At 40.4% G+C, this 23902-nt stretch overlaps 1 protein-coding gene across 2 annotated transcripts in view; it reads right to left on the bottom strand.

Annotated features, from left to right (window-relative positions):
• Nucleotides 1-23902, bottom strand: part of Thrb (thyroid hormone receptor beta) — a 252437-nt gene that overhangs the window by 97184 nt on the left and 131351 nt on the right. For both annotated transcript variants that reach the window (XM_048795051.1, XM_015489562.2), the window contains one exon: nt 12928-12991. In XM_048795051.1, the coding sequence (XP_048651008.1) occupies nt 12928-12949 (22 nt within the window). In that variant the 5' untranslated portion in view covers nt 12950-12991. The remainder of the gene's footprint in view (nt 1-12927; nt 12992-23902) is intronic.

The raw sequence follows: 23902 nt of genomic DNA, 5'->3' as shown, positions 1-23902 counted from the left end.
TATAGAAAGAGAGAGAGAGAGAGAGAGAGAGAGAGAGAGAGAGAGAGAAAGAAATCCTATCCAGTTGTGGCAGTGGAGGGCAGCAGGAAGTGAGAGCACCAACATTTAGAGAGTCCCTGCTGGTGATAACAACTGTCCACTCCTTACTTATTGATCTAGGCTCTGCATCTCTTGTCCCATCTCTGCCCTTTCCCCAGAGTGTACCATAAGATCTCAGTCGGTTCTCACCACAATTGTAGGATGCTCTCTGCCCCTTTTTACCATCAGGAAACCAAGACTCTGAAAGCTTAAGCAATTTGCTCAAAGTTGTAAGGTTAATAAGTGGCAAACTAAGGGTTTGAACACAAAGACACACGACTCCAAAGTCCATGTTCTTTTCACGACACCATGTCAGTCAACTCCAGAAACAACTCTAGTTCTTGCTAAAGATGGACAAAATAGAATATTCCAGCCTGTCTAGAGATGCTGATAGTGCCTGGGGGAGGGTCTGATGACTGAAACAGATATATTTGTAAACAAAAAGAATGACTTCATTATAAAACCCAACTCCCCTTTCTGAACTTACTCTATAATATTATCACACATAATATTATCACACAAGAGCTGTCTCCTTGTGACATAGATTCATAACCAAAGTCTGTATGCTCCAAAACTCTCCAACACACAGCTAACCTACATCTCCCAGCCTCCCCTGCAGTGAAACATGGTCATGTGACTTCTTCTAGCCAATAGAAGGAAAGCACTGAGCCTGGCCTCCTAGGTGAACCCTTTCATTGTCTTTCTCCCTTCTGGTGAACGAAGAAAATTCTAAAGCCCAAGAGGTGGATGGGATGCAAGAAGGAGTGAGCCTAGGTCCCCAAATGACTTTGACAAATGGCACCTGCCAATCAAGACTGTATGGCACTGGGTCTTATGAGTTAGAAATGAAATTCTGTTGTATGAAGTCACTGAGATTTGGAAGGTTCACATACTACATCAGAGAGCATCATTTTACTAATAGATGGTATGTAATCCCAAGTAGCTTTCTTCTCCATTATTAAATATTTTACAAATCTAATCAGAATCAAGAGAGGCTCAAGTGAGAAGTGTGAAAAATAACGTATGAGATCAACCAGAGAATCCGTATGGTGCACTGCCGTGTGAGCATGTGCACATAGCTTTAAGTTCATGGTCTTAGTTTCTCTACCTTTAACTTCTTGGTGTTGGGTTACATGATCTCTAAGATTCCCTTCAATTCTGCACTTCCATAAGTCTTCTTGGACATTAAAAAAAATACATGTGGATATGTTCAGGGTCTGTGGTCTCTTGATTGTGAGTTCCTGAAAGGTATGGACTATTCCTCAGGCATGTTTACATGGTCAGTCTCCAATATCTTAGATGCTCAAGTGTTAAATTTCATTAGAATTTTCCATTGAAAACTCAAAGAGTTTACTAATGTTCTAATCTGGGCCAAATAATTCCTTGATCTAATCAAACAGCATCTAATGAAGGAAATTCTCATGAATAGTTTCATTACACATTACTGAGTATGACAGGCTACTTTATATTCATCTACATGGACTTAATGTTTGATTTTATAATAATACTTGAAAGACTTTGATTAAAGGTAATGCCAGCTGTAATTGATATTCTGATGGCTCATTTATATTTCTATTTAGCTAAATAATAATATAAGAGTATAATTCCTACTTAAAGTTGAGAAATTTGGGATAAAAAATATTCAGAATTTCCTCATTTAAATGGCTCTCGAGATCCATAAAAGCAGTATTGGGGAAAACTATGAGAAATTTATGAAATTTTAAAAGGCCCCAGAGAAATCATATAATGATATGAAGCAGTTTAAGCCACTTTCATGAAAAATCCTATGCCTTCTGTTTTTTGAAAAAGATGTAGAAAGTTTTCCTACTTGTTTATGTAGCATGGGGAATGGTCATTTCATCTTGCACATCGATGTCACATAAGTCATTAAATATGTCTTTGATTGCAAAATACTGATTGGTGAATTCTATTACTTAACAAATGTTGTTTGGTAGATAAAATGTTTAAAAGCACAGAGTTCAAGGGGCTTGTGAGTGAGGGGGGAAATAACAAGAGGGTCTTGGTAGAAAAATATTGGGAACCACAATTTGACACTATGCAAATTAAATTGAATTATGGGAAATAAGTGATTTTTTAAAACTCCTTTTTATTGGTGGCAATGGGGTGATGTGTTTTGTCTCCTGTTTTCTGCTGTGCCTTCCCACCTGATGTGATTAGAGCTGCTAAGTCTTATATCCTGGGGTGTGCTGAACATCGAGCAAAACACTGGGGCTATTCTTTTGGATTTGGCTGCCCCAGGAACTGATGCTTATTAAATAATGAAGTAATAACAGCAGCAGCAAACATTTTAAGATCCTTATTTTACCAGGTATTGCAGCAACAAAGAGATTGTATTGAAATTACTTCCTTTCTTATGAATCGTTTGCTTCACATTTTTGTTTAGACTACTATTTCACTAAAAAAATCTTTTCATGAAATAATAAAGAAAAATGAAGCCCTTTCTTATCTCTCTCTTACTTTCTAGTAAAAGAAAAGGCCTTAAGCTATGTAGAAAATTCTTGCAGGAAACATTAAGATGCCAAATTTGAAATGTGCCATTGAAAAGAAAATATGAATTACAGGGATGGGCTAAGCAAAACTAAAAATATTTGACTTATCTGAAAAACAAGCTTCTTAAAAAAAATACAAACATCCGGGTATACTTTTTTTTTTTTCCCCATTGTAGAACAGTAATTATGTTGGCTATTTTCTTACAGTCAAATAAACATGAATGCCTACCATGCACCAAGTTCTCCCTCATCCTGGCTGTCCTATGTGAAGCCCTTGTGCCTAGATTTGATGTAAAGTGACTTATATAAATCTTACAACCTCACCAGTCTAGTGAGGGGCTTGTGAGTGGGGAAATACTAGTCTTTTGAGAAAAGCTCAGTATTTTTACCATGCGGATTTAAAAACATTCCCTAAGTGAGTGAAATGTGCAGTCTAGGCAAAAATCAATAACCTTGTGGGTACTACATACCTGAGACCTACACTCTCTTGAGGACCTGACACAGAAATTAATTTATTAAATTTTTTTTCTTAGAACCCTATTCTCATAATTGAAAGCCTCATACAACTAAAAACAACTCACTAAAGCAGTATAGACTAGCATTCTAAGGCTGTGCCTATAGAAAATCACTTGCAAAGACTTTTTGAGATAGACACAAATTTCCCCATGGCCGCTGCATTTCTTCCATGAGAAGTGTTGGCTTGGTAGTACGCTCCCAAAGGACTTTTGAATGTTTGAAGTGAAGAGATTTCTACTCTGATGGTGACTTAGATAAATGAGGATGCTGATGCCACTGGGAACAATTTCAGGAACTATGGTTTTGTCATTTATAGGAGAAAGTGACGATATATGCCCAGGCAATCCATAGGAGGAAAACATCATTAATTACATTTCAATCTGTCACCCTTGGCCAGATTAGGCCTATATTAAAGGGTGATAGTTCAGATAGTTTTTGTAGATGCTCAGATGCCCAAACTAATGTTTTCCAAAACATGTCCACTGGTGGGGGAACTGGCTAGACCAGTGGTTCTCAAACTTCTGTAGCAAAGTCACTTTGGAGAGTTAATTAGGCATGCAGAGTCCCTGACACTTGTCACTAGATTGAATTGTAGAATAGAGTTGCTGATTTTTTTTTTTTAAACAAAACTTCCTGGTGATTCTGATACCACCACCAAGTTGGAGAACAACCATTCCTTTTTTTTTTTTTTTTTTGGTACTGGGGATTGAAATCAGGGGCACTCAACCACTGAGCCACATCCTCAGCCCTATTTTGTATTTTATTTAGAGATAGGGTCTCACAGAGTTGCTTAGTGCCTCACCATTACTGAGGCTGGCTTTGAACTCACAATCCTCCTGTCTCAGCCTCCTGAGTTGCTGGGATTACAGGTTTGGCCCACCCCACCCGGCTACAACCATTCTTTTCTCAGCACTGGCTGTACATTAGAATCATGTGAGGGCTTAAAAATATATAGATGTCAGAGGCTGAATCCTAGACCCCTGGACTGGAATCTCTTGGGGTGGGACATAGGCTTTAGCACATTTGTGTTGCTTCCCAGGTAACTACAGTGGGCAGCCAGAATGGAAGACTACTCTGTCCCAATTATGGTTCTCAGACTGGGTTGAACTACCTGGAGAATTTTCAAAGATCTTAAGTCTCAAATCCTACCCAGATATTCTAATTTAAGTGGGCTAGGATGGCATGGACATCAGGAGTTAGAAAGCTCTCAGAGTGATTCTGATGTGCAGCCAAGTTTGAGTATAACGTGGTTAGGTCCTCTACAGAAGAGGGGGTCTGCTTCAGTAAGCCAAGGGAAGATGGATTACTTCCCTGTTTTAGGGATTTAGTATGCACATTAGCATGATAAAGACCAAGAACTTTGTTAAGAACAACAGAACAAATTACACATCATCACTATTTGAAGTCATTTAACTCACAGTGTCCCAGGGTTTGGGAACTGAGAGTTCCGAAACTCAACAATCTATGGGGGTGACCCTGGGGTAAGTCACTTCACCATGCTGGCCTTGCCCTGTCCATGTGTAAACTGAGGCTTAGAGAAAATGACTCTGAGCTCAGCTGTAGCACCAATCCAAGAACACATCTGCACTCTCAGGTTCTGAGAGTTGGAGTTCCACACACTAGTTTCCTTTTTACCATACAGCCAAATTCCAGACTCAGAATGTCATCATAGCTAAGACTTGAAAGAAAAGCAAAGATAAGACAGCAGTCTGGAACTTTTCAGCTGGGGATGGTGGCAGGTGGTGGTGTTGTTTAAAATAACTTTTGACTCAACTGCAAACAAAATAACACCATAAATTCATTATGAACTAAATTCTTGAGAAAAATCATTTTCACTTCTTTTGAAGGGCCTTAGCTCTATGGCTTCTGGGACTTCAGTGGCATGTTAAGTGATGGCTATTATTACAGTTAGAAGATGTCTAATAAAGATGTTCTTGGCTATAGGCGCCTTGGAGATTGAGGTTGAGATGAGTGGGTGGTGGTGGTGATAGTAATGATGGAAATGGGGTAGGGTATAGGGATAATGGGGCCAGGGGTTGGGTTGGGAGAAGCTAAACAGTGGACAGAATGCAGAAGTTGTTGGAGAAGAAATAAATATTTTTCTTCACTCTTCTGCTCCCATATTTTATTTTCTATAAAACTTTGCTCTTTTGATATTTTCCACTTTCTGATCACCTAGCTGAAGCTCAGACTTGGAAAACTAGAGTTGTTCTAGAAGCAATTGTGTATGAATCCTCAGGAGTTTTGAGTGGTTTTCACTGACCTAACAAGTTGGTGAGATTTCATTAATAGGAGCTCTTAAAGAAAGCCCCCACTTTTCTGCAGGAAAATTCAGGGAATTAAAGAGGGGAAGGATGGGAAAAGGATCAAAACTGAGTACAAGAAGCTGGTTCCATTCTAGAAGACTGACTCTATGGTATAAAGTCCAGTATCCTTGTGTTATATGAAGGGTTATCTTTCCCTCTGCTTACTAAGGAAAATGAAGCATTTGCTTTTATTTGGAAGAAAATGCTGAAGTGGTAGCTACATAGAAATTATCTTTTTTTTGTGTGTGTGTGTGGTTTCTTGATTTTCCCCTTGTTATTGTGGAAACTGGCAAAAACTTTGAACTGAAGTGCTGGTCTCTTTCTCAGAATGGATAAACACCATGGAGGGATTTTCACTCTCTTCTACCAATTTGTATATGTAACGGGGGGGCGGGGAAGTAAAATAATCAACATTTAAGATTTTCTCTTCCCTTGCTTTCCTAAAGAAGCTCTGTTTATTTTGTGGAGTGGGGTTTTGAGAGGATATGCAAATGGAGGAGGGGGGAGTAAAGGGGCCTTGAGTCTCAAAGGAAATGAACAGGTGGAGTTAGCAGGCAGAGTGCAGGGGAAGAAGATTCCTGACTGGAGTGGGGAAGGGAGGCACAGTGTGTAGAGTGGTCACCCCAGTTTGGTCACCCCAGTTATTAACCTGGGGAGAGAGGGGGACAGGACATGAGGTTTCAGGGGTGATGATGAATGGTGATAAGACATCTGAAGATGAATGAATGAGTTTCTGCTGGATGTGTGTGTAACAGCCTCCCTTTGGCCTTCACTGCATTTTAGGAAAGACTGTGTTGCCTCTCCAGCCTACCTGAAGGCAGACTTTAATTTCTTTTAGAAGTGATAATGAAGCCGAGGAGTGAGCCAAAAGTCCTCAGCTTTGTCGTATGGCTAAATACTCTGGATATAAAATCAAGGTTCTTTTTCGTAATTGGCTCAAGCAACAGTGGAGTTAGCAATTCAGGCAAGTTAGTGTTTTTCTTTCTGTAAAAACTATTTGTGGCAATGTTTTGCAATATGTGTAGAGGACTCTATAAAATCCAAGGCAACATTTTATTTTTGGTCACAACTGGGGAAACAGGAATTCAAAAGAAAGTGAAATAGGCCTTCTGATGCCTTTTAGAATAATTATGCCACTAGGGTAAAAACCCTTCTGAAGCCTCACTGCTCTGGAGCCACGTGGGAAAGAAAGCAGGGCGCCATATTGGCACTCCATGTTGCTGACCTTGACCACACTAGTTTCCTTTTTATCACACAGCCAAATTCCTCTGTTGTTTTTTTTCCTTTGCAAGGGTAAGCAGTCTAAAGACCTGAAGGGTAAGATGAGAGGTTGAGAAAATCCTGTTAACCAAGGCAATCCTGTGCCTAAAGAGAACTGCATATGGAGATAGAAGAATCAACTCATTGTAAGAGTCCTAGAGTTCAGTTCCTCCGTACCCACCAGGAAACATTCCTAAGCTCATCAACAAGAAATAAACAGAAAATTATGCTCCTAGAGAACTTATTGTATATAAACTGAAAAACTTTACTATGTCCCAAAATGCCATGACATCATGGACAAAATAAAAATTAGATGGAGATAATAAGAGAGAGGGAAAAGAAGAAAGGAAATGTGATAAAATGTGAACATTTAAGGATTCTGGATATAGGACAGCTGAGAATTCTTTGTGTTAATCCTGCAACTTGTCTGTAAGAATGAAGTCATTTCTAAAGAAGACAATTTTAAAAAATTAGTTATAGTTGGACACAATACCTTTGTTTTACTTATTTATTTTTATATGGTGCTGAGGATGAATCCCAGCATCTTGTATGTGCTAGGTGAGCACTCTACCGCTGAGCCACAATCCCAGCCCCAAAAGAAGAAATTTTTTTAAAAGGTCAAATATTGCCATAAACAAAAAGCAAAAGCAGACATGCACTAAATTGGGGAAAATATTTGTAACATTTACAATAGGTAATGAATTCCTTAACTTGTAAATCACAACCTCTAGAGTTGGGAAGATATAATGGTTAAATGGAGATTACCTTGCTGGTAGTGTCTCAGTTGGTTACTGTTTGGCAAAAGAGAAAGGTTTTAAAGTTGTTCATTTCCTCTGATCTAGCATTTCCTTAACTTAGTAGAAATTATACTGATAAGGTAATCAGAGAGGTACAGAATAATGGACAAGGCAGTTCATTATAAAATATATTCATCATAACATTTTTCAACAATATATATATATATATATATATATATATATATATATATTTTGGTACCAGGAATTGAACTCAGGGGCACTTAACTACTGAGCCACATCCCTAGCTCTTTTTATTTTTTATTTTGAGACAGGGTTTCACTGAGTTGCTGAGGCTGGCTTTGAACTTGCGATCCTCCTGCCTCAGCCCACTGAGCCACTGAGATTACAGGTATATGCCATCATGCCCAGCTTATATAAATAATATATTATTTTTAGTAACATTATACTAATAGTCCAGGAATCGGATAATATCATGGGTGATGGATTACTAAGTAAGCATAAATAAAATCCTTGTGTGGAAGGGTATATTGATTGACAGTGGGAACTGTGAACAACATGTATACTACTAACATTAGTTATCTTTGAACAGTCGTGTGTTGTCAATTACCTTCTGACACCATGAGAAACTATTTCACGTAGGTTACAGGACATATGCATGACTCCCATTCTCTTTTTGAAGGAATGAAATAACTGTTAAGGAGAAGCTGAAAACCCCACACAACACTGATGATCTCCCTTTGCAAAGTGAACATATTCTAGGACACTCAGCAATACTGAGTCTTCCCAACTTCAATGTTTTGTTTGACTGAAAAACTTGTTCAGTAGGACAGTCTCAAAATGCAAAAATATATTGCTCCAGGGTTCACTTTTTAAAAAAAATATATACTCAGCTATCAATGTATATATGCCTTACTTTATGAAAATGTGACTTACATTCAATTTTGAAATATAACCACCATGATCTTAAAAAGTAGGAGTTAGAGATGAGCTAGTCTTACCTTCTCATTTCATTCATAAAGAGTGGAAAGTTTAGAGAGATTTAATGGGTTCCCTAGTTAATATCCATGATACCTAAACAACTTTCACAAATAATGAAAAACAGCCAAAGATCATAATAGGTAAATAGACATTACGAATGAAGAGCAAGAGCTGTAGGGCTGTGGCTCAGTGGTAGAGTGCTTGAGGCACTGGGTTCGATCCTCAGCACCACATAATAAATAAATAAATAAATAAACAAACAAACAAATAAATAAAGGATATTGTGTCCCTCTGCAACTAAAAAAATATTTTTAAAAAAGAATGAAAAGCAAGTTACAAATGAAAGGATGCAAGTGACCAATAATCACCAAATATGCTCAACCTCTGGAATAGTAAGGAAAAGGTAGATAAACCCGTTATTCTTAAGTTTATTTATAAATTATAGCCTAACAAAGAAGCAAGCAAAAAAAAATGCAAAGATCATACGGGGGAAACACTGATCAGCCCCTCAAAGTGCCTGTACCCCCCTGCCAATTCCACTCCCAGGACACTCAGCAATAATGCCTCAATAAAAATAAGGAGAAACACCCAATGGGAAGTTGAATGAACAAGCCAGTTATGAGGAAAAATTGCAAGTTAAATAGCTGAGTGAGGAATACACTGTTTGTATTAAAATGCTCATAATAGTGTGGCTTTAAATTATTGGGGCCCCGTTTCAATGAAAACATTAAATATGTTGCTAACTTCATGCCTTATTCTAATTTTATAAAACTAGGTTCTATGCAAACACACCATATGCTTGTCTCTGTCTCTTTGGGCGCAGCGAAAGAAGTCAGGAGTTTATTTCCTCTGCAAATAAGGCCCCTAACCTCTAAGTTTGGTATTAAAATTTTTAGGCATTCATATCTTAGAACAAATTCCCCTATGCTGTGAATCATGGTTTTATTCAAAATAGAGCTCATTATAATGTCATAAATGTCAGCAGAATTCCCCTCAGATTACCTGAGAAGTGGTGCTTAATTCCAGATGAATAAAATATCATATAAAGGGCACTTTCTTATGTTCCTCCTTAAGAAATGTATTTTTCAAAGAGTGATTTCATACAGCCCCAATTTCAAAAGAGGTGGGGTAAAGGAGAAAATTCTGATATTAAATAAACCTTCCCCCCCAAATAAATAATTTTCCATTTGAGTAAATTCAAAATACATAAACTTAATAAACATTGTGGCCAAAAGAGCCTATATATCAAAAAAATGTGCCTCCTTTATCTGAAAATGCTGGCCTGCTTGGTTTCAGAAACAGGTTCTGTTCTCAAACTCTTGCTCACTTAAAAATGAGTTTTCTTTTCATAAGGGTTAATTGATCTCCCATACTACATAACAGTAATAGGTACTTATTATGCTTTTCAAAGAAAAAGTGTGCATACTTGGCTCTTCAATTAGGCGCCTAAAGCAAACACAGGCAGCTTACAACTTTATTTTGGTCTCCCTTTAGGTTTCTTAAAAAAAAAAAAAGTAGTCTTGGTCCACAGTGAAAGAGAAGGAAAGGGACACTGTTTTATTTCATGTACAAACAAGGTGTCTAAAGCAATGCCTGTCTTCTCTGAGCCCATCACATATGCTGAGCACATTTGGGTATCCAGTAGGGGTGTAGATTTCTTTTGAAAATAGAACTAAATTCGTTTCTACACTAGGAAACAAATTCTGGGACTGAACACTCCCTCTTCCACTAGGAGGCAGCAGGGGTTCCAGCCCAGCCTGCAAGGAAGGCCTCAGGAAGTCAGCTGAAAAGCTAGCTTTATCTAGAACTGTCCAGGAATGAGCCTAGTTCCTGGCTCAGCCTCCAGCTGACTCAGCCTGGGGGTTGTGCTCAACGCCAGGGTGGTCATCCCAGAGTCTAGAACAAGCATCAGCAAATGGCAGCCAGTGGCCAAAGCTGGCCTGCTGCCTGTTTTGTAAATTAAGTTTTACTAAAACATAGCCAAGCCTGTACATACTGTTTATGGTTCTTCTTGCTGCAATAGCAGAACTGAGTAGTTATGACAGACCATATATGGCCTTAGAAGCCAGAAATATTTATTCACTGGCCCATTTACAATCAATCAAAAGTTGTCAATCATTGATTGGGAGGGACCCAGGTTGGATGGTCACTATTGCACTTTATCTAGAACTTACCCCTCTGAGCAAGCAAAAATCATCTTATTATCACCAAATTATACCAAATTTTTCCATTGTCAAATGTCTCAGGAGGATATGTTCATGGAATTTGTCTTTGGAAGTGCTTTCAGGTGGGCAAATTATCGTGTGGCACCAAGCCACCCCTGGGTAGCACATGGTCTCATTGTCCTTTTCCAGAGGGGGACACTTTCCCTCAGTTTTGCATTACTATTTACCTGCTCTCTGCTATCTGTGTGCTCACACATACATATGCCTTCAGTGACTTAGGCTGTCACTTTATCTGATGAGATTCCCACTCGTACCAGCATAAATATGACAGCTGTAGCTAAGGTTGATCTATACCAATTTCCTGTGAACATGCACCTTTGTAACACAGGAGTGAGATTTAAGGGTGAAAGAGCTTGACCTTGTTAGCAGAAGAACAGAAACAGGAGTGGGTAGGTTTTGGTATTTGCTGAGGTGAAGTAAGAGGAGATGATGAGACGTGATTCTGAAATTCTCATTTCTTACAGGTGTGAATCATTCTGATTTTCCCAGGCACCCTATCTTTTTGCTATATCAGGAACTCAAGCACAGGTGGGTAGAGAGGTAGGGCAATAATGCTGGGAGAGAGAATGCTTATGGTCACTGGGAGTCTTCCAAATCTTCAGAAGGCTGAGTAGAAACTTTTGGTTGCTTTAGTTTTTTTTTTTTTTTAAATTTTGGTACTGGGGATTAAACCAGGGGTGTTTAACCACTGAGCCACATTCCCAGCCCTTTTTTATTTTTTTGAGAGAAGATCTCGGAAAGTTGCTGAGGCTGGCTTCGAACTTGCAATCCTCCTGCCTCAGCCTCCAAGCCAGGGTTCACTTTAAAAATAAATATTATACTCGACCATCAATATATGTATGCCTTTTTAAGGTCTAAAGAGAATAGACTTTTTAAGATGAATTGTGCTTTCATTTAGTTTATCCCAGGGTGAGGAAGTGACATGGATAGATTATCAAAAGCCAGGCTGCATCTCTAACATGCAGAGGTTTATAGGTATCTGCACTGCTGTCCTGGTAACAAAAAGGAAAGTCCCAGGTTTGAGGTTTAGTCTGGAAGGTATACAAAGTCATAAATGGTTTGATTCCAGTTTGTAACCTTTTCTCCCCAACACTCCACCTTTTGTGTGTGTGTGTGTGTGTGTGTGTGTGTGTATGCGCACACGCGTGTGAGCTGGGGATTGAACCAGGGGCTTGCTCGTGTTAGGCAAGTGCTGTATCACTCAGCTACATTCCAAGCCCTTCTAAAATTTTTATTTTGAAGCAAAGTCTCCCTGGCTAGCCTTGAATTTGTCATCCCTCTGCCTTGGCCTCCTGAGTAGCTGGATGGCTGGACCATGAGTCTTCAATGCTTTTATAAGTTAATTGCTAACATTTAAAAATTAGAATATTTCACTTAAAATCTAGATTTCCAATTTCTCTTGAAAATTCCAAGTCACTGGACATACACTGGGCTTCATTCCTGCTTGTCAGCGTTTGCTCAGAGTAGGGGGGGGGTTCTCTTTCATAGAGAACCCAAGTTATCCAGTTCTGTTTATCTTCCTTACACCCAACCTTGGTAATTGTTGGTATTATTCCTCTTGACCTTGGGGCCTTTGAACAAGGGATCTCTGCTCTATGCTGCATAAAGAATTTGTGCTGTTGCTAAGTTTTATGGCTCACTTGTGCTCTAATCATTTTCCATTCTGACTGCTTGGTGGAATGAACAGCTGACTTTGAGAAGACACATGTACTCTGTGATCACTAAGGATGCAGAGCCATTTATCCTAGGGATCTGAATGGCTGTAAAGAGTAAGCACATCCAGTGTGATGGTGACCTTAGGATGGCTTAAAAACCAACATTTCATTGAGAGTTATCATTTCCTCTCCATCATCTTTCTGGTAATGATGTATCTCATAATTCCTGAAGAAAACGGAAGCACATTTTGTAGGGATGTATTCACTGGGATTAATAATACTTGTTTATTTGGAAAGAATTGTTGCTAAGAGCTGGGTGTGGTGGCACACACCTGTAATTCCATAGGCTTGGGAGGCTGAGGCAGGAGGATTGTGAGTTCAAAGCCAGCCTCAGCAAAAGCAAGGCACTAAGCAACTCAGTGAGACCCTGACTCTAAATAAAATACAAAATAGGGCTGGGGATGTGGCTCAATGGTTGAGTGCCCCTGAGTTTAAGCCCCAGTACTGCCCACCCCCCCTCAAAAAAACCCGAATTGTTGCTAAGACTCTCAGGTCAGTCTTTAGGAACCCCATACTTTAGGTGAAACAAAAATGGAGACACACACACACAAAAAAAAAATTAAGAAAGAACATATAGATACCTGTCATACTGTTGGGAGTCATAGGTTAGTAATCATTCTGGATCCTTCTTTTCACTGACATCTCCTACAAAGAGAAAATACAAGAAAAAAGTACCACAGGTTATAATTTGCTTTTTCCCCATCATGTTTTTGTTTCAAACATTATATGCATTATTAACCTTGAGGCAAGATTTGTCACACTCAGAGTTGGGGAAACTGAAGTCTAACTGGGCCATGGGACGTGTATGTTGACAAAACCTCTTCGTTTTTAATCTCAGGGTTCCTTCTGTAAACATGTTATTAAAGTAATATATATCTTTTCCAAGTCACATTCTTCCATCTCAGGTTTTTAAGAAAGTTTCCAGCCCACTGGTTGGCTCTTTCCCTAGCAAGAGTTAGGCGAAGATGTATTAGCATCTTTAATGTAGATCTTTGCTTCTCAAAGATGCTGGTCTGAGGATCAGCATTTCAGCATCAGCTGCTAGTTTGTTAGAACCACCTTAATCAGATTCTGCATTTAGACAAGATCCCAGGTGATTCATGTGCTCTTTAAACCTTAGATGCCCTGTTCTAGAGAACCAAATCCCTCATCTGCCCATTTAAGACTTTTCTCCAGTCAGAGCTCCCTCCTCCCCCTCGATACTTCATTAATAAGATCCATGAGCAATAGGCAGTCTGGCCCTCAGACTGGGGAAGGAGGCCCAGCAGGCGTCAATGCCCAGTGGCACAATGACCAAGGGGTGAGGGTTGAATGATGCACACAGATGGACACAGGTGGCTGATGAACAGGTCGGTGTCCTTCGGCATATTATTGCTGGGGACAGATCAGAAATGGGTTCTTATTTTTTTTCTGGAGAGTATTCTGTGTCACGTGGAGACCAGTGGCAGCATGTTGGCTTTGGAATAGCCCTGAAGCCCCGGGCCTGGGCTTCAGGGTCAATGCTGTCATGTACTAGCTTTGGGATCATGACAAGTCATTTCAAAGCACTGGAATCTCCATTTCCTTGGTGGAAAACAAGGAAAGTAATGCATGCTTCACTTATTTCAGAAGGATGATGTTTGAATTTTTTAAATTGTTTTAATTAGTTCTTTTTAGTTATATGTGACAGTGGGATCCATTTGGACATAATTATACAAGCACAGAATATGTCTTGTTCTGATTTGTTTCTGAGTTTTAGAGAGGATGTGAGTGAGGGTCTGGGTGTGGTGGCACATGCCTGTAATCCCAGCAGCTTGGGAGGCTGAGGCAGGAGGGTCATGAGTTTAAAGCAGCCTCAGCAACTTAGTGAGGCCCTAAGCAACTCAGTGAAACTTTGTCTCTAAATAAAATACAAAAAAGGGATGGGGATGTGGCTCAGTGGCTAAGTGCCCCTGGGTTTGATCCCTGCTATCCAAAAAAGATTGAAAAAAAATGTATGTGAGTGAAAATGCTGGGTGGACTATAATGTACTGGGCACAGGAAAACCATCAGAAGAGGAAGAACAATCTCAATGTTGGGGAAGAGGAAGAACCATCTCAATGTTGGGGAAGAGGAAGTATATGAACTATGTTCACAGTGCAGATTTATAGATGACCATTCATTCTAACTCTACATTTAATACTAAGCAATGAAGTCATACACCATCATAGTTCTTGTCACACCCAGTGGAAATTATAGGCTTACATGGCTGCCTTTCCCACTACACTATAATCTCTTCATGACCAGTCCTGCCCCTCTCATTTATATATCTTTCATATCAAGCAGAGTATCAGATACAAAATGGGCACTCCACAACTATGTGATGAATAATTGAATAAAATAAAACAAATGAAGTTGATACGGCATGATGCAAGCCACCTGAATTGGTATCTGATAGAACAGAAGATTATTATTAACTATTAGGAAAATGCATTCTTGCTCCTAATCAGCTTTTCAAAGTTCACCAGCCCCAAGTCTCTGCCCATCCTCATTCCACAGTCCAGCTGGGTTTTGAGGGAGAGGGACCAGGTGTGGAGATGTCCTCCAGTGAGAACACAGGTCACCCCAGCGGTGCTGCATGTCTGAACTGTGTTGCTTTTCTTATAAGCTGTGCAGCCGTTAGCGGCCCCCTTCAGACGCGGGGAGCTGCCATGTTTTCACATGACGTGCTCCAGAATGTTCTGGAGATAATGAGCTCTGCTCAAGCTGGGCCAGTCCAGTGCCCCACCTCTGGCCAAACTGGTTCAAGACCTGAAGTAAGCTAATAAGATACCTCTTCAGGATATTTGGAGAGAGGAAGGGAAGAAGAGAGAGAAGAAGGGAAGAAGAGTAGGAAGAAGCCAGGGGAGGTAAAGAGATACTCATCTCCTTTCCACAGAAAGAATTCATCAGAAGTTAAAACCCTAAGATTCTTTGGGTCCATGTCTCTCAGCCACCTGGAAAAAGTCCATCTGAAGGTGAAAGAGGATCAACCTGACTTCAGAGACTCTGAGGTGGAAAGGGAATGCTGTGGCCCAGACCCTCGGTTTCCATTCCCCCTGAGACCCAACTCTGTCCCCTTCTGCTCCTCTAAGGGTCTGGCTACTCAACTCTTCTCTGGTCACACCCTGAGCAAAATGATCTCCTTTTCATATAATCCAATTCAAGTCATGCTTCTGTCAACTGCAACCAAAAGAATTTAGCCTCTGGATTAAAATGCAACATTAATACGAATGTGTCAGAAGAGTTTGTATTCTTTTCATCATCTCAAAGTTGGACTACAAAATTGCAGTTATTGCTATATTATCAACTCAAGAATTTATTTTCCACACTCCAATTAAGTAGGCATACATACTACAGAAAAGTATTGTCTGTGAAGCAGAAAGAATCCAGGAACAGGAGAAAAATCTTATTGACATTTTAAAGTTAATGTCAGCACCACAAAACTTAGTACTAATTTTCCTATTTAGTATTATCATCCCTCAACCACTTTGGTATTTCTGTTACAATATTATAGCAGTAGCATTACTATGATGATAGCATTAATGTATACTATTACTATAGTACTTTGGCATTGAATATTATTTAGTGTTTAATATTATTTAGTACTGTTTTCCTTAAATGAGTTCACACAGTTTTTGTTACTATAGTTCCATATATTTAAAGTCAGGTGTTGTAATTCCTCCAGTGTTGATTTTTTGGCTTAGAATTGCTTTGGCTATTCTGGGTCTTTTGTTCTTCCAAATGAATTTCAGGACTTTTTTTTTTTTTTTCTTTGAACCTTTAGTTCTGTGAAGAACGTCATTGGCGTTTTGATGGGGATTGTACTGAATGTATATATTGCTTTTGGTCATTTGGCTATTTTAACAATATTAATTCTGCCTATCCATGAACATAAATGACCTCGCCATCTTCTTGGGTCTTTTTCAATATCTTTGTTTACTGTTCTGTAATTTTTATTACAGAGCCTGTTGTTCATCTCCTTGGTTAGATCTACTCCTAGGTATATTTTGAGGCTATTGTGAATGAAATTGTTTTTCTGATTTCTTTTTCAGCAGATGCATTATTGGTGTATAGGAAGGTGATGGATTTTTCTATCTTGATTTTATAACCTGCTATTTTGCTTAATTTGTTTATTAGCTCTTAGCAGTCTTTTGGTGGAGCTTTTTGTAGAGGGTCATACCATCTGCAAACAGTGAGAATTTGTCTTCTTACTTTCTTATTTTTTATCTCTTTTATTTCGTCTCTTGCATAATTGCTCTGGCTAGAATTTTCAGTACTTTATTGAATGTGAGTGGTGAGAGTGGATGTTTTCCATATTTTTGAAAGGAAATGTTTTCAGTTTTCCCCCATTCACTATGATGTTGACTTTGTGTTTGTCATATATAGCTTTTATGATATTGAGGTAGTTTCCTTCTGTCCCTAGTTTTTTTCAATGTTTTTATCATGATTGGGTGCTGAATTCTGTTGAAGACTTTCTCTGCATCTATTGAGATGAATGTGTGATTTTTGTCCTTAATCCCATTTATGTGGTGAATTACATTTATTGATTTGCATATGTTGAACTATCTTTGCAGCCCTGGAATAAAACCAAATTGGTCATGATGTACAATTTTTTTAATATGTTGTCAAATACAATTTGTTAATGTTTTAAAGATTTTTGCATATAAGTTCACGAGGGATGCTGGTCTGTAGTTTTCTTTCTTCCATGTGTCCTTATCTGATTTCGGTATAAGGGAGATACTGCTTTATAGAAAAAAAAAATTGGAAGTGCTTCATCCTCATGTTTATTTCATGAGGAACATTGGCATTAATATTTAAAGTTCTGGTAGAATTTTGATGGGGAAGATCCATCTAGTCCTGGGCTTTTCTTTGTTGAAAGGCTTTTTATTACTGCTTCTAGCTCATTGCTAGTTACTGGTCTGTCTAGGTTTTCTGTATCCTCTTGATTTAATTTTGTCAGGTCATGTGTAACTAGAAATGTATATATTTCTTCTAGGTTTTCCAATTTATAGAAATACAGATTTTCAAAAGAATCCCCAATGATTCTCTGGATATCCTTGATGCCTGTGGTCATTTCTTCTTTTGCCATCTGTAATCTTATTAATTTGGGTCTCTCTCTTTCTTTTGGTTACTTTGGCTAATGGCTTATCAATCTTTTTTAAAAATTAAATTATTTATTTATTCTAATTTGTTATATATGATATATTCTATCACATATATATGCAATTCAATTCATATTATACAAATAGAGCAAAATTTTTCTTCTGTGGTCGTACACAAAGTAGATTCACACCATTTGCGTCTTCATACATGTACTTAGGGTAATGATGTCCATTTCATTCCACCATCTTTCCTACTCCCATGCCCCCTCCCTTCCCTTCCCTCCCCTTTTCTCTATCTAAAGTTCCTCCATTCTTCCAGTGTCCTTCCCGCTGCATCCCCATTATGAGTCAGCATCATATCAAAGAAAACATTCGGCCTTTAGTTTTGGGGACTGGCTAACTCACTTAGCATAATATTCTTCAACTCTGTCCATTTACTGCAAATGCCATGATTTTGTTCTCTTCTAATGCTGAGTAATACCATTGTGTATGTATGCATGTGTGTGTGTGTGTGTGTGTGTGTGTGTATATATATATATATATATACACACACACACACACACACACACCACAGTTTCCCTATTCATTCATCTACTGAAGGGTATCTGGGTTGGTTCCACCATTTAGCTGTTGTGAACTGTGCCACTATAAACATTGGTGTGGCTGTGTCACTGTAGTGTGTTGTTTTAAGTCCTTTGGGTATAAACCAAGGAATGAGATAGCTGGGTCAAATAGTGGTTCCATTCCAAGTTTTTTTTTTTTTTTCCATATATTGTCTCCCTTTATTTCTCTTCTACATGTAAGTGAAAGTATCAAACCCATTTTCACTTATGTGTGTAGGCAGGCTCTGTTGTTCAGGAACCTCACTGTTCAGTATCAAAGTGGGCTTGATAAACGTCCAACACCAAGGAGAGGAGCCTTGGTTCTGGGGTTGACAACCAACTGTTCCAGACTAGAATCGGTGCTTCAAGGGGAATCAAACTTTCCTTTGCCTGAGGCAAGACCTTGGCTCCAGTATTCCAATTTTGTTGGGCTAGTGACCCCCACCCCTGGCGTACAAGGGTCACTCTAAGCCCGCCTCTGCCCTCTCACTCAGGGCCAATAGACAGTTTAGGGGTGGAAGACCTTCTGGGAATTGGACAAAAGACACGAAAAAAGCCTGTCCCAATGAACTCACATACCATGCTGCATCCAATTTCAGAGTGGGTCCCAGAGACACCCTTGGCAGCCCCACCAGGACTCAAGGGGACCAGCTGGAAGCACTGCCAGGAGAAGGACTGGAGGAAAGCAAGGGGTGCAGGCCTGCGCAGGTGTTGGAAGCCCATCCCACCATGTCCCAGCAGTGTGACTTTGAGCAGGGCGCTGCACCTCTCTGTGCAGTCCCAGCATGGAAGCGCACAAGTTAAGTGCCTGGCACACAGCAAAGTGGAGCTGCCATGGCCAGCAGCGCAACCCCGCCACCTTGGGAAACTGAGGCGGGACCTGGGGTCACTTCCGAGTGCAAGGTCTGACTGGCCAGGGGGACTGGCCCGCAGCCCTGGACGACCAGCTGGGTGCAGGTTCCGGGATAGCGCGAATCAGGTGGTGCCCCTGAAGCCGCGGGGCCTGTTGAGCTGCCTCCGATGACGTGGGCCATCTGCCCGCCCCCCTCCCCTCGCCCAGGGTCTGTTTCTGCCCCTCTCACCCTCCTCAGCCCCAAAAGGCCAACACTGCAGCCCGCTGCTCACCAGCCACGCTGCCCCTGCCACCTCCGCTCCCATTCCAAGTTTTCAAAGGAATCTCTATACTGCTTTTCAGAGTGGTTGAACCAATTTGCAGTCCCACTAGCAATGAATGAGTGTGCCTTTTCCCCCACATCCTTACCCACATTTCTTGTTGCCTGTATTCTTGATGATTGCTATTCTGACTGGAGCAAGATGAAATCTTGAGTGGTTGATTTGCATTTCTCTAATTGCTAACGATGTTGAACATTTTTTCATATATTTATTGATTGTATATTCTCTCCTGAGAAGTGTCTGTTCAGTTCCTTGGCCCATTTATTGATTGGGTAGGGTTTATAGATCTTATTTAACTTTTCCAAGAATCAAATCATCATTTCATTGTTCCTTTCTATTATTTTTTAAAATTCTTGGATCCTTTCTATTTTTAAAAATTCTTGGTTTCATGGATTTCAGCTCTGATTTTAATTATTTCCTTCTTTCTGCTGTTTTTGGAATTGGTTTGTTCTTATTTTTTCAAGGTTCTTGAGATGCATCATTAGGTTGTTTATTTGGGATCTTTCCAATTTTTCTTATGTAGGTACTCATAGCTATAAGCTTTCCTCTTAGAACCACTTCATGGTGTTCCAAAGGTTCTGGCATGTTGTATCACTATTTTTTTTTTTAAGAGTCAATGTCTTTTTTAAAAATATTTTTTGTAGTTGTAGATGGATAGCATACCTTTATTTTATTTATTTTTTTTGCTGTGTTAAGGATCAAACCCAGTGCTTCACACATGCTAGGCAAGTGCTCTGCCACTGAGCTAAAACTCCAGCCCTGTATCACTATTCTTATTTGATTGACTAAGAATATTTTAATTTCTTAGGGGAGAGTTTTCAATTACACCCAGTGAAGGTTTGCATGCATATCAGGGCCCTTCAAAGTCTTTCAGCAGCCCTGACAGTTTGGCACCAGTTGAGGGAGAAATGCCATTCCATTGATTCTCTGGGGTGGTTGCTGCTCAAGTGAAAAATACCTCTTGCACGCAGGTCATTCTTTTGCCCAGTCAGTTGGTTGAGAGGCTGTCCTAGAGGCCTGCTCTGCTTAGGCCATGCCCCAGGTTGTGTTTAAAGATGACGCTCAGTCTGTCCACCAGGAGCTTCTAGTCTAATAGACGGAGAGACTCTCTCTCTCTCTCTCTCTCTCTCTCTCACACACACACACACACACACACACACAAAAGGCCAAAAGTGTACAGGTTTCCCCTTCTTTCTCTCTTCAGAGTAGAGAAGGCAGGAGGGAAGGAGAGGATCTCCTACCTGGGCCTGGGCCTGTCTGGGAAGGCTTCTGAGTCACGTGACCTAGGACCTGATGGCTCTCCTTTGGAACAGGCCTCTCCCCAGGTTGTGACTTAACCCTCTGTTCTCATGCTGTGCTTCTAGGCACATGAACTACTTCACAGGCAAGGAGCCGGTGCATGCAGAGAACCCGGTAACTCCTTACATCATGCAGGGAGTAAAGCGAAGAAGAAATATGATCACATTTGAAGTTCTAGAGCTTCACTATAGGTGCTGGGTGAAAAGTCAGGTGCTATGGCAGGTCTGGAGGAGGGGAAGGGGCTAGAACTTAGGTGGTGACTGTAGAAGAGGTCAGAGGGCCAGAGATTCAGGACATTTAGTAGGTAGAGGTAGTAAGGCATGGTGTTGAATGTGCTGTGAGCATTTTACCTCTGGTCTGAACTCTGAGGAGGCAGGTAGGCTAAGAAGGGAGGCTCTGTGCCCTCAAGGAATTTACAATTCATTTTACAAGCTGGCCAGGCAGGAGCAGCTAAAAATACAAGTCACAGATACCACGTGCTAAGGGTTAGTGCTGAGGCTCACGCAGGCTGAGCTTTGTCAGTTTCAGCCTCTTTCAGTTCATGTCCTGGAAGTAAAACTCATTCCCCTTGGAAGAGTGGACCTCTCAGAAACACATTTTTGATTTTTTTTGGAGGGTTACTGGGGATTGAACTCAGGGGGCACCTGACCACTGAGCCACATCCCTAGCCCTTTTTTTTGTATTTTATTTAGAGACAAGGTTTCACTGAGTTACTTAGAGCCTCACTAAGTTGCTGAGGCTGGCTTTGAACTTGTGATCCTTCTGCCTCAGCCTCCCAAGTCACTGGGGTTATAGGCATGTGCCACTGCACCCCACTATTTCTGATATATTTTTAAAGAAAGAAGTGATGGAAAGGTTGTTATTGAGTCCTCTGAAACTGAAAAGTTTCAGTTTAAATTATTATTAACACTTAGGAAACAGGTGGAAAGATCTCGGAAGATACCAGCCCCTCACAACTCTTGGTGAGTTGAGGCTGCTGCTAAAAATGGGAAGGCCACATGGGCTGGACAGATGGAGGTCCACAGCAAATGTGGGAAGCTCCATGTTAAGAGTGATATCTCATGTAGAATGTCCTGGATGATGAAAAACCTATCTAAGAAACATTTAAGGTGACTTTGGTGGCTTAAAGACTCATAGACAGCACAGAAGTCCACCTCCCTGGACACCACTGTCACCAAGATAAAAGGGAGGTGGAACTTCTTCCTTCCTTGCCATTTTCTTCTTTTGACACTGAATTTGACCTATTTGGCCTTTTATGAAAATTTTTTTCTCTTTCAAGGTTAACTTTTATGTTCACTTAACCTTATTATGCAGAGTATGGAAGCTTGGACACAATAATGAATTTGTCCCCAACTCTATAAGCGTCCTAAAGGCAGCACTAGTTTGTCTTTCCACAAGACCTTTGCATTTTAATAGTGAATCCAGGACCCAGTGAATGTTATGGCTGAATTTATGATGATAGGAAGAAGTTAGGAACTCAAATATCAGAGCACAGAGAGGCAAGATGTATTCAAATCATACCATGCTGTGATCCACCTTTTATGATTCATATAAAACTCCTCATTTAGAAGTATAGTACCAAAAATTCAGTAAGAGAAAAATATTTTAAAAGCCAGCATAGGTAGATATGGGATGGGAGCTAGTTAAAAAGGACTATTAGGCTCCAGGAAAGTTAACGAAGATGTGCAAATACAGTACAAGCTCTGCCGATCCTTCTGCCTAGGTGTTAATCTCGGTGGATCACCTCTTTGCCAGAAGGCAAAGTCAGAATTCCTTTGCTGGGAAAGAGGCAGGAGACTCAAGCCCCACACAGCAGACATCAGCAAATGACTCTTGAAAGGCAAAGCTATAATTTTCATTTCAGATGTTTTAGCAGTCACTATAAGCGTTTTTGCCTTCAGGGAGGGAAACAATACAACCAGGTTCTGTGGTTGAAACTGAGCTTAATTTGCTGTGGCTAATTTTGTTGTTGTTGTTCTTAGCAAAATGATCAGCCTTTACTTCTGCCCCCCCCCTTTCTAATTTATGTCCAATCATCTAATTCCCGGGTGCATTTCTACTTTTCATTTTAACCTTTGTCTGGACCAACCATTGTCCCCTTCCTTCTGTTTTTTTCTTCTCATCTCTCATTCCATCTCTTCAGCAGGCAAAGTCACCATGGCATGTTGAAAAGACCATAGGCCCTGTCACTTACTAACAGAATGACAAGGGATATTAACAATCAAGAGATGCATTCCTAACGTGGGGATACGATCATCTACCTCAAAGGGGAATGTGTTGGAGTCAACAGAGTAAGGGCACTTGATACGTGGTGGTGCTCGTCCACCCTTAGGTACTGGATTCCGGGGACACAGCCTGAGCAAAGTCCTGTTTCCACTTTCAGGACTAGGTTTCAGCAGTGGAAGGGACAGGATACTTGGGGTCAGAGTGGGCTTTACAACGAACACCACCCTATAAATCCAAAATCATCTGCTACTCTAACTTATCACCACCTGGAATAAAACAGAGCACTTCTTTTAACCAAATAATGCAGTGGTAGAAAAGTCAAGGAAAAATCAGCCAATAAAAGTTTTATGAGACCAACTCTGAAAGGCTCAATCATCGCCCGTGCTGGGTTCCTAGTACATTTTCTTGGTGGCTGCTGTTCTCTACAGCTAACTTATCATCTCTGAACGCATCTAAGAAATGGGGGCGAGCCTCAGGTGGAAAGCAGATAGGTGATTTGAGGAAGGTCTGACGCAGCAGGCGCAACCGCTTCAGCAGACACCTCGTTGGCCGGAGCACCGTGCACTCCTCTGCTGACACCTGCTGGAGAGCAGGGTAGCCGTTCGTGCCCAACCTGAGGAAAGCTTGATTGAGGGCGCGCGTGCGCGCACGTATGTGCGCATGTGCGCGCGTGTGCACCTGTGGTGCTCGCCTGTACATGTGCGCGCGCGTGAGATGAAAGGCCTGGAAACGCATTCATCGCGTCGTGGTAATTAAATAATTCCTGAGGAATGAGATGTACCACGCAGAACCGCCAGATGCCTGCATCTATAATTGTGGTTAGGTGACTCACTGAGACACATGCACGAAAAACAACAAACAAGAATGTGAAAATAAAACATTTGCACTGAAGCAAATGAATTATTGATTTTTTTAAAAGTGTTTAATGATGAATAAGACACTAACAAACCGCCCACTCGCTCCATCAATCCTGGACAGCTTCATAAGAAAAGTCGACTCCTTGACTGCTGGATAGCAGTATCATCTACAGAAATAAATAAATATTCAATTTTTGTCCCAAGGAGCAGGCGTCTCCCAGTCTGAGGTCAGGGTCTGCAGCTTTTGGTATCTGCAGTGAGGAATTTGCAGATTTTCAACTCTGGTATAAAAATGGT

Source organism: Marmota marmota, unplaced genomic scaffold, assembly GCF_001458135.2.
Source record: "Marmota marmota marmota unplaced genomic scaffold, marMar, whole genome shotgun sequence".
NCBI lineage: Eukaryota > Metazoa > Chordata > Mammalia > Rodentia > Sciuridae > Marmota > Marmota marmota.
The sequence above is the reverse complement of the archived record's forward strand: the minus strand, read 5'-3'. Positions and strand labels throughout refer to the sequence as shown.